General features: G+C 42.9%; 1 protein-coding gene across 4 annotated transcripts in view; it reads right to left on the reverse strand.

Annotated features, from left to right (window-relative positions):
- Positions 1-14136, reverse strand: part of TYW1 (tRNA-yW synthesizing protein 1 homolog (S. cerevisiae)) — a 254780-nt gene that overhangs the window by 110934 nt on the left and 129710 nt on the right. Inside the window, exon 16 of one of the 4 annotated variants that reach the window (XM_003481010.5) lies at positions 3314-4507. The exons of the other annotated variants lie outside the window; for them this stretch is intronic. Within the exon in view, the coding sequence (XP_003481058.2) occupies positions 4286-4507 (222 nt within the window). The 3' untranslated portion in view covers positions 3314-4285. Of the gene's footprint in view, positions 1-3313; positions 4508-14136 lie in introns of those variants that run through there. 4 annotated transcript variants of the gene reach the window in all.

The raw sequence follows: 14136 nt of genomic DNA on the forward strand, positions 1-14136 counted from the left end.
TGTCTCCCTTCAGTTCTGCCAGGTTTTGCTTCACTTATTTTAGGGCTCTGTTGTTAGCTGCATGTATATTCATAATCATTACATCTTTCTAATAACAGGTAATTACAAATAATTATGATAATTAGAATTTATCTGCCTCTTTTGATTGGGGTATTTAATTTACTTACATAATATACATTTAATATATTTAATTTACTTACCTAGGGAAAGATTTCTGCCTTTTTTGCTATTTGTTTTTTCAATGTCTTATGTCTTCATTGTTTTGTTCCTATTATTGTCTTCTTTCATGTTAAATAGATATTTTCTAGTGTACCTTTTTGATCTCGCTTCTTTGTGACATCGTAATTTATACTATATATATGTATAGAGATATCTATACATATGTATATTTGGTCTTTATCCCAGTTCCTGGCATAGAGCTCCTAAAACCCTTGGAATTTCGTAAGTGATGAGAGAAAAAAACAAACAAACAAACAAAAAACGGTGTCTTGTTATGTTAATGAGGTGACTTCTGAAGGCACTCATGGAAAGGAGCTGGTTGCCAGGAGAACCAACCATGCGATGAGAGGGTTGAAACCTTCTCCAGAGAGGGGAGAAGGGCTGGAGACTGAGTTCGATCACCAATGGCCAATGATGTAATCAACCATGCCTATGTAGCGTAGCCTCTATAAAAACCCAAAAGGATCGGGTCTGGAGAGCATCTCAGTTAGTGACCATGTGGTGATTCGGGGAGAGTGGTGTGCTCAGAGAGGGCATGGGAGCCCTGGCTTCCTCCCCAGGTACCCTGCCCTATGCGTCTCTCCTATCTGGCTATTCCTGAGTTATATCCTTTTATACTAAACCAGCAATCTAGTAGGTAAAATGTTTCTCTGAGTTCTGTGAGCCACTCCAGCAAATGAACCAAACCCAAGGAAGGGGTCATTGGGACCTCCAATCTCTAGCTGGTTGGTCAGAGGCACAGGTGACAACCTGGACTTGTAACTGGCATCTGAAGTTAGGAAGGCAGAGCATTTAACTGTGGGATCTGATGCTATCTCCACATAGACAGTGTCAAGAATTAAGATGAATTGTAGGTTACCCAGCTGGTATTGGAGAATTGTCTGGTGTGAGGGAAAAATCCACACACTGAAACTGGGAGTAAAGTTATATATTATATATTTATTTTACATATAAAATATGTAAAATATGTATTATATAAAAATATATATATTTTACACATATATATTTACCTATAATTTCTAAATTTATTCTTAGAGGCTGCTCTTGAGATTAAAATTAGCATCTTAAAACAATCTGCTTTGGAATCAGACCCACTTAATTTTGTGCTGTTACTGTTATTATACAAATTGCATCTAAGTCCATCAACAGTTTATAATTATTGACTTTAGGCAGCTATCTTTTAAAGCAGATAGGAGGGTCACAAACAAAAATACATCTATATTGTCTTTTATAAAATTCACATAGTGATGTTTACCGGTGCTCTTTATTTCTTCGTCTGGTTTCAAGTTAGTGTCTAACACATTTTCATCAGGGCCTGCGGACTCCTCCTTGTAGGCAGGTCTGCTGGTGATAAATTCTCTTACTTTTTATCTGGAAAATTCCTCAATTTTTTCTCTACTTGTAAAGGACGATTTAGCTAGATATAGAATTTTTGGTTCAAAGTCTTTTCTTCTAGTTCTTTTAAGATATCAACCCATCTTCCAGCCCCCATGCTTTCTGATGGATGTAAGCTGTTCATTTTATTAAGGTTCAGTAGTTTCTCTTAATAGATGATTTTCAGCTCAATACAAACCTTTGGTTAAATTGTTAGAGTTCTAAAATTAATTGATTTTAGTTGTTTTGCCAATATTTTCACTATTTTAGAAGGAGAGTAAGCAGAGATTCTTTTTTTTTTTTTTTTTTTGTCTTTTTGCCATTTCTTGGGCCGTTCCTGCGGCATATGGAGATTCCCAGGCCAGGGGTTGAATTGGAGCTATAGCCACTGGCCTACGCCAGAGCCACAGCAACGTGGGATCCGAGCTGCATCTGCAACCTACACCACAGCTCACGGCAATGCCGGATCCTTAACCCAATGAGCAAGGCCAGGGATCAAACCCGCAACCTCATGGTTCCTAGTTGGATTCGTTAACCACTGTGCCATGACGGGAACTCCTAAGCAGAGATTCTTACTCTTGTCATTTTGGATGTTGATCTCTTGTTTTAAGTGGTTTTAATTATTTTAGATAATGTGTTTTATATCTTATAAGGCAATTTTCCTTTCTAGAACTTTGTAACTATTCTTACCTGGCTAAGTTTTCAGCAGAATGTTGCAATCATTTGCCCAGCCTCCAACAATAACTTCCACTGGACATCTAGAATGCTATTTTTCAAACAGCTCACCTTCTTAGAATATTCAAGCTTCCCAATCTCTTGTGCGTTAATACTGCTCAGGAAACACTGAAATTTTTTTCACAGAGATCCCATTACATTCTTTCCCCCTGGGCATTAAAAAATTTTTTTGTTGTGACTGGGATGGATACGCCATGTTTTTGTCTTGGGTTTCTTTTTGAATGTTTGCTTGAATATAAAGCAAACATTTCCAGGGTGGAAGGCAAGAAGAATTACTCATTTATGTACCTGAAGGTAATGGAGCCAGAAAGGCTCATTCTGGAGGTGAGAGGTTTGCTGTTTTTTTTTTCTTTGAAGCAACAGAATTATCTTCGTTCAAATCACATCTTAAGCAGAACCTCAATACATAAAAAATAAAAGCAGAGTTGCCTGGTTGAAAAAGAGGCTGAGGGATGATCCAAAGCCCAGCATGCTCTGCTTCCTGCCCTGCTCCTCAGGGCAGCCCCCAAAGCGTTTACTAACAGCTGTCTGCTCAGTTAACTGTCACAAACAGGAGCCCATCTGTGTGCTGCTTAGCATGAGTTCTTGCTTTGTAACACTTCATCCTACTTGGAGGTGTTTATCCATCTCTATCCAGCGAGGCCCTGCCTCACTGGCCTAGACCACTGCTGCCTCTAGTTTGTCTCAGTGGTCAGCAGAATGGGAGAATGAACACGCTTGCAGGTGTGCTGGGTTCAACAAGAACATCTGAATCCTGTGATCCTTTGTCCCTGTCTCATCCTGTGGCACAAGAGAGATGTGTTTCGACTCTATCCTTTAGCAATAAATACAGTGCCCAGTTTTCAACTGAGTTAGGCAGATTCTACCTCATTGAATTTTACTTCAGCAGAGAATAGAGCATGTTACAAAACAGCTGATCTATGAGGAGGAGGTGGGTCTGAAAGGGCTGAGAACCACAGGACCAGAAAGTGCTCAGAAGACAATGTGTGGTCCAAGTCTTCACAAAAGACATTTTATTAATTAAATTTTTAGGATAAAGGAATTTTTAAAACACCTGTAACACCTTTCAAAAACTATGAAGTATTTAATGACATTTTCAATTAGAAAGAAAACTGGAACCTTACAGAACAGATTGCTAAAAAGGAGCGAAGGCTCCAAGAATGAAAGAAGAGGGAAACCCGCCAGATGTGCAGTGCCGAGGGCCTTCAACACTGACTTTTTAAACTGAAAGCAAATTGTGCTCATTATTTCAAAGTTTAGAGACTAATTATTCAGTGACATCATGGGACAATTCCTTCGGCTGGAGGTTCTACTCGAATCCAGCCCACATATTACCTTCTACAAGCAATCTGGATGGGAAAGAAATGAGACTTGGGACAGTTTTAGATCCAACTCAATCTCCGAAGGGTTGGTATGAAGCAAAAATTTAAAGAAATCCATGCAGTACTTAAAATAATTGATAATTATGACCACTTAAATTACTTTCAGGAGATGTTATCTGAAGGTGTAGGAAAGGGAGGGAGCAGATATGCCGGCCTCAGGGTAACACGATCAGCAAAGGCCAGCAGCCCACGACGGAGGAAGAGGAACAGGTGTTCATTCTGCATGACATGCCCAGGAATGGCATCCGAGGGCGTCTTCCAAATTCTAGTCCCAAACTCAGTTAAATTCTAATAATGACTGTGTACACCCTCCTCAAAATCATTTTCTTTCAAAAGTAAACTCAGAAAAAGGACTGAGTTCTGTAAAGAAATGGTGAGGCTGAGCCCCCGCCACTCAAAGTGTTGGGTGCCGTCTCCTGAGCCCTGCGGTGTGAGTGGTGTCCCCGTGTTCTTCCTTATTCTTCTCCGTGTGAGATATCATTTGGGTCATTTGTCCTTAGGAAAATCACAGTGGAATCCGAGAACCTTCTGAGGCCATCGGTTTGTGTCCTTCAGGATCCTACATTCAGATAATCTCAACATCCGGAAATATCCTTTGCTTTGTTCTTTCTCTGATATCTTGTGTCCTTGGGATCAAAGCCTCTTTCACTGGCACCAAATAGTGCCCAGTGAGGCGTTCTGGCCATGTAATCCTTTGCGCTGAACGTTTTTGATCCACCACTGTCTTCGTATTCCTGGATGAGCTCCTGGAAGCGGTTATAATCGATCCACGTCCACCATTCTCTGCCAATCTTAAACTGGCAAGAAAAAAAGGAGTCAGGTCAGAAGTGAAAACATCCATTAAAAAAATGTCAAATAAGTATCAAAAAGAATCAAAAGCCAGCCTGATCTTTTCTCCCTATCATGTTAAAGAAAATCCTTTCATGCTCCAGACATGGTTCCATATCAAAGCAGAATGTTCTATATACAGTCAAAAGACAGCTTCTTTGCCCTTGGGACCACCGCCGAGATGGCCCTGGAAGACCCCGCTGCTGAATAAAGAATACATCCTGGAAATGAAAGTCAAGTCTCTCTCCTCCAGCAGAATCACTGAAAAAGGGCTGATGAAGTTTAGGGCATTGCCCTGTGTTAGTACTCAAGCTAATTCCCACTCCTCTTGTTGCCACTTTTTCTCTGGTATGAATCTTCGTGGTTGTGTTAGTAGCGCCTAGTGGAATCTTTTCATTACTAAATTTTGCTTGTTATTAGAGAAGTTTTAACCGGTGACTTCTCATTCTGAAACACTAACTCAATGACTCAAGTTTGCCTTTTCAGTTGAGCATGGATACAGTATCTCATTAGTGGAAAGCCATGTTAAGAATCTGAATTCAATAAAGGGGAATAATCCAGTTTGTACTCTTTCAAGAAAATTGCTGCTCACAAGTCATTGTTAAAAAAAAAAAAAAAAAATGACCAGGCATGAGGAAACAGAAAGTTGAGGAGGCTTTGAAGGAACTATGGATTGAAGTGTGAAGGCTTTTAATTCCAAGCATCCACTTGGCATTCAGTCATGTAAGTATATAATACGTTGATACTTGATTTATTGACAGACAAATCTTTGCGATGCCAACATCTCTTTAAAAAAAAACCTGATTATGAACCAAGTTAAGTAACAATTTCACTTCTAGCTGAGAAGAATATAGAAAATATACAGGTTCCTGGATTTAGAATTTTAAAATATGCTGAATTTAAGTGACATCTATTTTTTTTTTTTAACCCAACAGCTAGGAGCTTTCTAAGGGAAAAAAATGCCAAATCAATGGAAACATTTAGTCTACCTATGACTCATGAGAAATTTTCTTCTACTAAGATCATTCCTTGCAAAGCTGCCCTAAGAGCTCCATCACCTCTACAACTCGAGGTGTAAAATCCACCTCGCCCCATCATTTTCCCTCCCATGACTGACTGCTCTCGAATGCTCTCCACGCCGGTGAAAGCAATCACCGTCATCCCGGGTGCTGAACCTCAAAATTAGTGTCGAAGGTGCCTCTCTCTCCCAGAACATGGTCAGGCCCCGTCACTTCTCCCTTGGCTGCGTTTCCATGGCCAGGCCCCAGGACCGCCCTAAGGCAGGCGCTCCCTTCTAGGATTTGGCAAGAGTCTACCGGCTGCCTGATTGACTGAGGGCAGTTCTGCTGCTTCCAACGTCTGCAGACCGCCTGGGATGGCTACGCTTACAGCAGAACAGAGGTCTGTTACCTAGAACACAGTCTCAAACTCACACCTCCAACAGGAGGCTCCTCAGGAGCCACCCACCCCCCCTGATGCCCGTTCTGTTCCCTCTGTCTGATTAACACCCACTTAAGCCTCAAATCTCTTCATAAATGTCCTTTTCTGTGGAAAGTCTTCCCACCTCCCTCTGGACAACTGTGACAGTTCCCCTGCCGCAGGACTTGGCTGTACCTGAACCTGCCCAACGAGAGCACATTGTACCTGCTTCTGTAGTCCCGCCCGCCCCCCCCCCCACCTACCCTGCTGAGGATGCTGGTTTTTGGACTCCTCCTCTCCCCTCTCTCCTTCCCTTTTTGGGTTCGGATCTCTAGGTCTGAACTCAGGACCCTCAGGGTCCACAATTCTGGCTTTCCTTTCCCCTCAAACTCTAAAGAGAATCACTGGTCCCGGATATTCTAGGAGGAACTAAAAGGTAAGTTTGGACTAAAGCAATGGATTTTAAATCTTTATTTATTTTTTATTTTTATTTTTTTAGGGTCCCATGTGCAGCATTTGGAAATTCCCAGGCCAAGGGTTGAATCAGAGCTGCAGCTGCCAGTCTACACCACAGCCACAGCAATGCAGGATCCAAGCCGCATCTGTGACCTATACCACAGCTCTCAGCAACACTGGATCCTTTAACCCACTGAGTGAGGCCAGGGATTGAGCCCAAATCCTCATGGATACTAGTCAGGTTCATTACCACTGAGCCACAAAAAGAACTCTCGAGAAATAATTTTATATCTCGATCTAGTAGACACATTCACACATATATGCTCTGACACACAAACTTTCACAAAATTATAGGCAATGTGTTTCATTTTAAAAACTGCTGGCTGCAACCAATTAAACTGATTTCCCAACTCCCAGTGCAATCTGAAGCTCCAGTCTCTTTTAACTATAGAATTTTACTCTGGCTTAAAATGCAAGAAATTAGTTGCACGAATATGACAACTATAAGCTTATATCTGACAACTGTCAACTCTGACCGCCAATGTCTAAGAAAACAAGCTAGAAGACTAAGTGCATATAACCGAAGGCTGGTGTATTCGTTTGCCTGGCTGCATGGCAAAAAAAAAACGTAGCCAGCGTGTTTTAAACAACAAAAATTAATGTTCTCACAGTTCTGGATGCTAGAAGTTTAAGATGCAGGTTCCAGAAGACAGCCCCCTGCTCACCACTGCTTCACGTGGCATCTTCTCCGAGTGCACAGGCAGGGGCTGGGGGCGGGGGTGCTCTCATGTCTCTCCTTGTAAGGACACCGAACCCATCAGATCAGGGCCCCATCCTTATGACCTCATTTAACCTTAACTGCTTCTTTTTTTCTTTCTTTCTTTTTTTTTTTTTTTTTTTTTTTGTCTTTTTGCCTTTTCTAGGGCCGCTCTGGTGGCATATGGAGGTTCCCAGGCTAGGGGTCAAATCGGAGCTGTAGCCTCCAGCCTACACCACAGCCACAGCAATGTGGGATGGATCCGAACCGCGTCTGCAACCTATACCACAGCTCATGGCAATGCTGGATCCCTAACCTACTGAGCAAGGCCAGGGATCAAATCTGCAACCTCATGGTTCCTAGTCGGATTGGTTAACCACTGAGCCACGACGGGAACTCCTTAACTGCTTCTTTAGAGACTGAATCTAAAATATGGCCATTCAGCAGTGGGGGTGGGGGAGGTGAGTAGGATTTCAACATAGGAATTTTGAAGAGACATAAACCTTCAGTCTACCACCGTAGGTTACTCCTCAGTTAATGCTGAACCATAAGAGCCCTAAGATAAATCTGCATTTACACAAACCCCCTTTCAAGACAATCTGAGAATAATCATATTGAATAACAGCTCAGAAAAAGTCAGAGTGTTCCATGCAAAAGGGAGAAGCTAAAAGGGCAAATTTTAGTATGGCTGGCATAAAAATAACACTGAAAGATGAAGCTGGGAGTTCCCGTCGTGGCGCAGTGGTTAACGAATCCGACTGAATTCCTCAAATTCAACAGTTAAGGGAAGAGGCAAACCTATGCAGAACTACAAATAAACTCAAAAGGTCACGGAGGATCTCAAAAATACATCACAAGTGCAACATGGGATGGCCTGACTAGACAATGCCGGGCTGCTGAGGATGTGTGTGTGGTCCTGTTGCCAGATGGGCCCATTCCACGGCCTCCTATCACCTAGAACAATCCACTGCTGTCCCCGGGGCCTTGTTCTCCTAATTTGCTCATCTTTCACACTTGGAAAATTTCATGAAACAGAATAATGGAGAATAGGTTCATTATTATTGCAAATGTTTAAGAGGATCCTATGAAGCAGGCATTTATTTCACCTCTTCCTAAAACTCTCACTGCAATGACTATAAAGGCCTGTACGGCAGACATACGCGGGGAAGGCAGGAGAATAGGAAAGTGGGTGATGAGAAAAGGCAGAAGACAATTTCATCCTCATCTTCCCTGATACAAAGTAAAGAGAGAGTCAGCAAACAGATGAAGACAAGCAAGTCCTCACTGTAGGGATTTTATCTGAATCAAATCATCGGCACCTTTAGGGAAGATCTTTTATGAAGAGCTTGCCATAGGCAAGGCACTGTTCTAGATGTACAGACACATGCAGTTTTATTTAGCCATCACCATAACCCTGTAAACAGAAGTTACCCCTATTTTGCAGATAAGAACAATGAAAAACGGTGAGGCTAGGATTAGAAAATGGATATACCCCCCAATACAAAGTTCAGGAGCCCCCGCTGCCCCGACTACCCCCCCTACTTCTGCCACCAATGGCAAATTTAGGGGTTCCCAAGCCCATCTTCAGTTCTGACAGTTCACTAGAAGGACCCGCAGAATCTGCTGAAAGCTGTTATAGTATGGCTTATTATAGCATTATAGGGATAGGGATTAAAGTCAGCCACGGGGAGAGACACTTGGGCATCGTCTAGGAGAGTTCCATGCACGGAGCTTCCAGCGGTCCTCTCCTGCTGGAGTCTCGGAACATGCTACCTTCACCCAGGATGTCTGACAACAGGCATGGAGTGCTGCCAACCTGCGGGGCTCGCCTGAGCTTCAGTGAAGGGCTTTTAATGGGGTTTGGTCACCTAGCCTTAGTTGCTCGTTAAGGGGCTGACCTGTTTCCAGCCTCTCTGGAAGCGGAGCAGCTACAGTGGAGCCCAAAGCCCTGACTCCAAATTACATGCTCAGTGTAGATGATCTAGTTTGGCCCAAGGTGCCTCCAGCTGAGCAAAGACAGTCGTACCCAGCAGGACATTCCACGAGCTTAGAAATCACCTCTGGAAGCTGAAGACAAAGGTCAGCTCTTTCTTTGGGTAAAATCAATCCTTTACTGTTATGACCAGACTTCAAAGTCCACATTACAGTGAACAAAACAGAATAATACCAAAATAAGAATCACACATACCATTTTCTTTTTTTTTCTTTTTTTTTTTTTTTGTCTTTTTGCTATTTCTTGGGTCGCTCCCGCGGCATATGGAGGTTCCCAGGCTAGGGGTCCAATCGGAGCTGTAGCCACCGGCCTACGCCAGAGCCACAGCAACGCAGGATCCGAGCCGCGTCTGCAACCTACACCACAGCCCACGGCAACGCCGGATCCTTAACCCACTGAGCAAGGGCAAGGACCGAACCCGCAACCTCATGGTTCCTAGTCGGATTCCTTAACCACTGCGCCACAACAGGAACTCCCACACATACCATTTTCATTTTCACACTCTTAAGAAGGGCTTTTATGCGGTCCACGTATCAATTATTTTCTAGTTAGCTCTTCCAAACATACAGTAACTTCGGAACCAAACACCTGGCACTGGTTAAAGGGTGGAAGAGGGGGCCCTGCCAGACCTTCTCTGAACTCAGAAGTACATGATAACTGGGAAGGAGTGGAGAGGGTCCCAGGGCAGTTACAGGGTGAAGTGATTTTGGAATACAAGAAAAGGGTGCTGCAGTAATACCTTCTGAATTTCCCAGATTCATGAATTTTGTTTTTGCCTGAGGCAGCTGCAAGTGCACTGCTTGTTCATTGGGTACGAGGAGGCAAAGATCCCAAAGACGGCCCTCCAAGTGCATCGGATTGCCTGCCAGAGTGAGACGCCGAGCAGAGCTGCCACTCTGCAGTTCATTCCCTAAGTCGTATTCCCATGGCTCAGCTGCCTCGGGAGCCAATTCAAGGGGTAAAACCATGACCATGTGATGGAATTCGAGATACAGCCAAGTGCAATTAAAAAATGATCATCTGGAAGCTCGGTTTCTGGAGTTTCCATCTTAATCCCCCGTTTTGTTGGAGTGGAGCTAAGTCCTCTCAGGAATGTCCCCGAATTGGCAATCTTCTCTGACATTTTTCTGAAAGTAATTACCGGGAACAATCAGGCCTCCGATAAGAATGAGTTCCACATGTAACACGGAGGGGAACACATTCGGCCGGTAGGTTTTGTTAGGAAAACACTGCACTGAACCCTAATGGAGACACACAGTTCCCTTCTTATTCCAGCGGGGGAGGGTGTGGGAGGTGACAGCTCTTCATCTCCTCCCTTTATAGCTTGTGCGTTTCTACAGCCAAGAGGGAGGCCTCTGTGATCAGTGCTTAAGGACCTACAGGACCTCAAATTCGGCAAGAAACTTTCTTGGTGACGATGACCTTGAGGGAGAGGAAGAGATGCTGCCTGGGGAGCCGGCCCAGAGGACCCTGCACCTGGCTTCCCACGGACACGGCCCCTCCCGACCCTTGTCTGCGCGCCCTGACGCACTTGAGAGGTAGTATAACGCAGGGGTCCAGAGACGGCTTTGTCTTTTGCAAGCTATGGGACTGAATTCTAATTGTGCCCTATTTGTCCTTGGACAAGCTTTGTCCTCTCTCAGTCTGAGACTCTCCTTGGGAATAGGAGGGAAGACGGTATTTATTATTCCTAAGACTCGTGTAAGGATCAAATGACTTCATGCAGGCAGAGTGTTATCAAAGCGACGTTAATAAATGGTACTGCCCGTTGACTTTATCGGCAGACACACAAACTAAGGAATGATACCACTAGACATCTTACTGATGATGAAAGATTCGAGGAGATAATGTAAAGATTACGCTGGATGACAACAAAATATCCTCTGCAAAGTGCTGGAAGGAAATACCTCAACTCAGAGTTTTTCACTCTGATAACTTATCATTCAGGAGCAAGAGGGGACTAAAGATGCTCCAGTGGGGGAGAAGACTAACTCCACCACGTACGTGATCCAGAGGGAAACTGCACCCAGCAGGAACAATTAGGATGCAAGTGGGATTTATACGACTGCACATCCAAACATCCATTCACTGTGGGAAAGAGGACTGAGAACTCCCTGCATTGTGGTCAAAGAGGACAGCAATGCCGGTTGACATAAGAACTAAACTTAAGAATCAACTTGTAAAATCTAAGAGTACAGGATTCTAGGAAGACAGTGGAGTAGGAAGCATTAGGAATACTCCTTCCCACCCGGACAAAAATTACACGGGCAGAATCTTATCCGATGTAATTATTTTGGAACTCTGAAGTCTACTGAAGGCTTGCAACTTTGAGGGGAAGGTCTGGCCTATCAACTGCAGCTGATGTCAGTCAATTTGAGCTCAGACAGGCAGTAGCTACCCATTCCCCACTGCCCACGCCCATGGTGGGCCACTGGGAACATGTTCCGGGAGCAGCCTGCATGCAGGCCATGGGAGACAGGCTGGGCACCAAGGATCCTGTCCTCCGAACACTGGGAATCTGTCTTCTGGTCATTGACTGCTGCCTCTGACCACAGAGGTGTAGCTGGGTTACACTCTTCAACCAAAACAGAGATTGGAAAAATGGATAAAACATTCCATATTTGAACTATACGCTGTCTACAAAAGCTCTACCTTATATCCAAGGACACAAACAGGTTGAAAGTGAAAGGATGAAAAAAAGCTATTCCACGAAAACAGTAACCTAAAGAAGCAGAAGTGGCTATACTAATATCACACAAAATAGATGTCAAATCAAAAAAGGTTACAATAGACAAAGAAGGACATTGTCTATCAGTAAAAGACTCAATTCGGCAAGACAACATAACAATGGTAAACATTCATGCACCTAATCACAGATTATCAAAATATATGAAGCAGATATTGACAGAACTGAAGGGAGGAATAGACAGTTGTGCAATAATAGTGGGAGATTTTAATGCTTCATACCCCATAGTGAATAGAACAACCAGACAGGAGATAACTAAGGAAACAAAAGACTCGAACAACGGAATACATCAACTAGATCAACAGACGTATATATACAACAACAAAATACATCAGCTACATCAATAGTCGTATATACATATACACATATATACATATCTCATATCTTATGTTTTGGTCTAATGTACATTTTGAAAGTTTTTAAGATCATCTCAAAAGACACAGAGTAAGGATTTGATAAAGTTCAACATCTATTCAAGATAAAAACTCCTAACAAATTAGGCACAGAAGAAAAGAGGATAGGCTTGTCTTATGGCCTTTAGTACACTGATTATCTCAAGACAATAAAGACCATAAGACAAGCCTATCCTCTATGGCGAAAGGCTGAAAGCTTTTTCTTCTAAGATCAGAAATAAAACAAGGAGGCTTATTCTTACAACTCCTACTCAACATAGTGCCAGAAGTTCTAGGTAGAGCAATGAGGCAAGAAAAAAATAAAAGGTATCAGAATTGAAAAGGAAGAAGTAAAATTGTCTCTATTGTCTCTATTTGCTGGTGACATGAACCATGAAAGGAAAATTGATAAGCTGGACTTTGTTAAAATGAGAAACATTTGCTCTGGAAAAAGTACAGTTAAGAGAACAAAGTCATACAGACTGAGAGAAAGTATTTGCAAAAAATATCGGTTAAATGACTTATATTCAAAACATATTTTTAAAACTCAACAATAAGAAGATAACCAGGAGTTCCCATCGTGGCGCAGTGGTTAAAGACTCCGACTAAGAACCATGAGTTTGCGGGTTTGATCCCTGGCCTTGTTCAGTGGATTAAGGATCTGGCGTTACCGTGAGCTGCGGTGTAGGTTGCAGACGTGGCCCGGATCCCACATTGCTGTGGCTCTGGCGTAGGCCAGTGACTACAGCTCCGATCTGACCCCTAGCCTGGGAATCTCCATATGCCATGGGAGTGGCCCAAGAAATGGCAAAAAGACCAAAGAAGAAGAAGAAGATAACCAGCCCAATTAAAAAATGAGCAAAAGATCTGACCAAAGATGTACAGATGGCAAATAAGCTCATTCATATTTCCATGGCATTGTGCACTTTTCAAAACCTATGTAACTTTATAGCACAAATTCTGAACTTTATACAAGTTTAAAAAAAAATCATTTAGGGAGTTTCCTTGTGGCTCAGTAGGTTAAGGATCTGGCATAGTCACTGCAGTGGCTTAGGTCACAGCTGTGGTGTGGGTTTGATCCTTGGCCCAAGAACTTCTGCATGATGTGGGTATAGCCAAAAAGGAAAAAAAAATTTTTAATAAAAAATCATTTAAGAGGTCAGGGGAACCTGGGAAGAGATACAGATTGTGACAAGAGAATCTCACTAAATTACAAATGTGTGAAATAACTTCAATGAAGGGGATGGATTGGAAAGGGCACTCACCTAAAGTAATCATGGAAATGCGTGGCGCCTGCAAGATTAAAGGCAAAAGGAACTACACATAAGCATTGTATTCTAGGGTGAAAAATTCTATATGCACATTCTGGAGTTGAACAATCAATTCAATAGATGACTGATAAGGAAGCTAGGTTTCTCCCTTTTGGAGTGTGAGTTTACAGATAAGCAAATAGAGACTACAAAAAGTCCTGTGGTAACGGATTGAGTTTGAGACTTCAGTGTGTTTAGCTTAACATAAATACAAATGGTACATATAGAAACATTTACCTACATGTGTACATACATATGATTTCTTTGCTTTGTCATCTGAGAGGGCCTAAAACTAATGCCACCCCAGTAGCAACGAGCATGTCTTCACCCAGATCTTTATTTCTTTTTTTTTTTTTTGTCTTGTTGTTGTTGTTGCTATTTCTTGGACCACTCCCGCGGCATATGGAGGTTCCCTGGCCAGGGGTTGTATCGGAGCTGTAGCCACCAGCCTACGCCAGAGCCACAGCAATGTGGGATCCGAGCCGCGTCTGCAACCTACACCACAGCTCACGGCAACGCCGGATC

Source organism: Sus scrofa, chromosome 3 (assembly GCF_054392235.1).
Source record: "Sus scrofa isolate SSC_HxYL_T2T_F1_AM1 chromosome 3, Sscrofa_HxYL_maternal_Yorkshire_Landrace_v2.0, whole genome shotgun sequence".
Lineage (NCBI taxonomy): Eukaryota > Metazoa > Chordata > Mammalia > Artiodactyla > Suidae > Sus > Sus scrofa.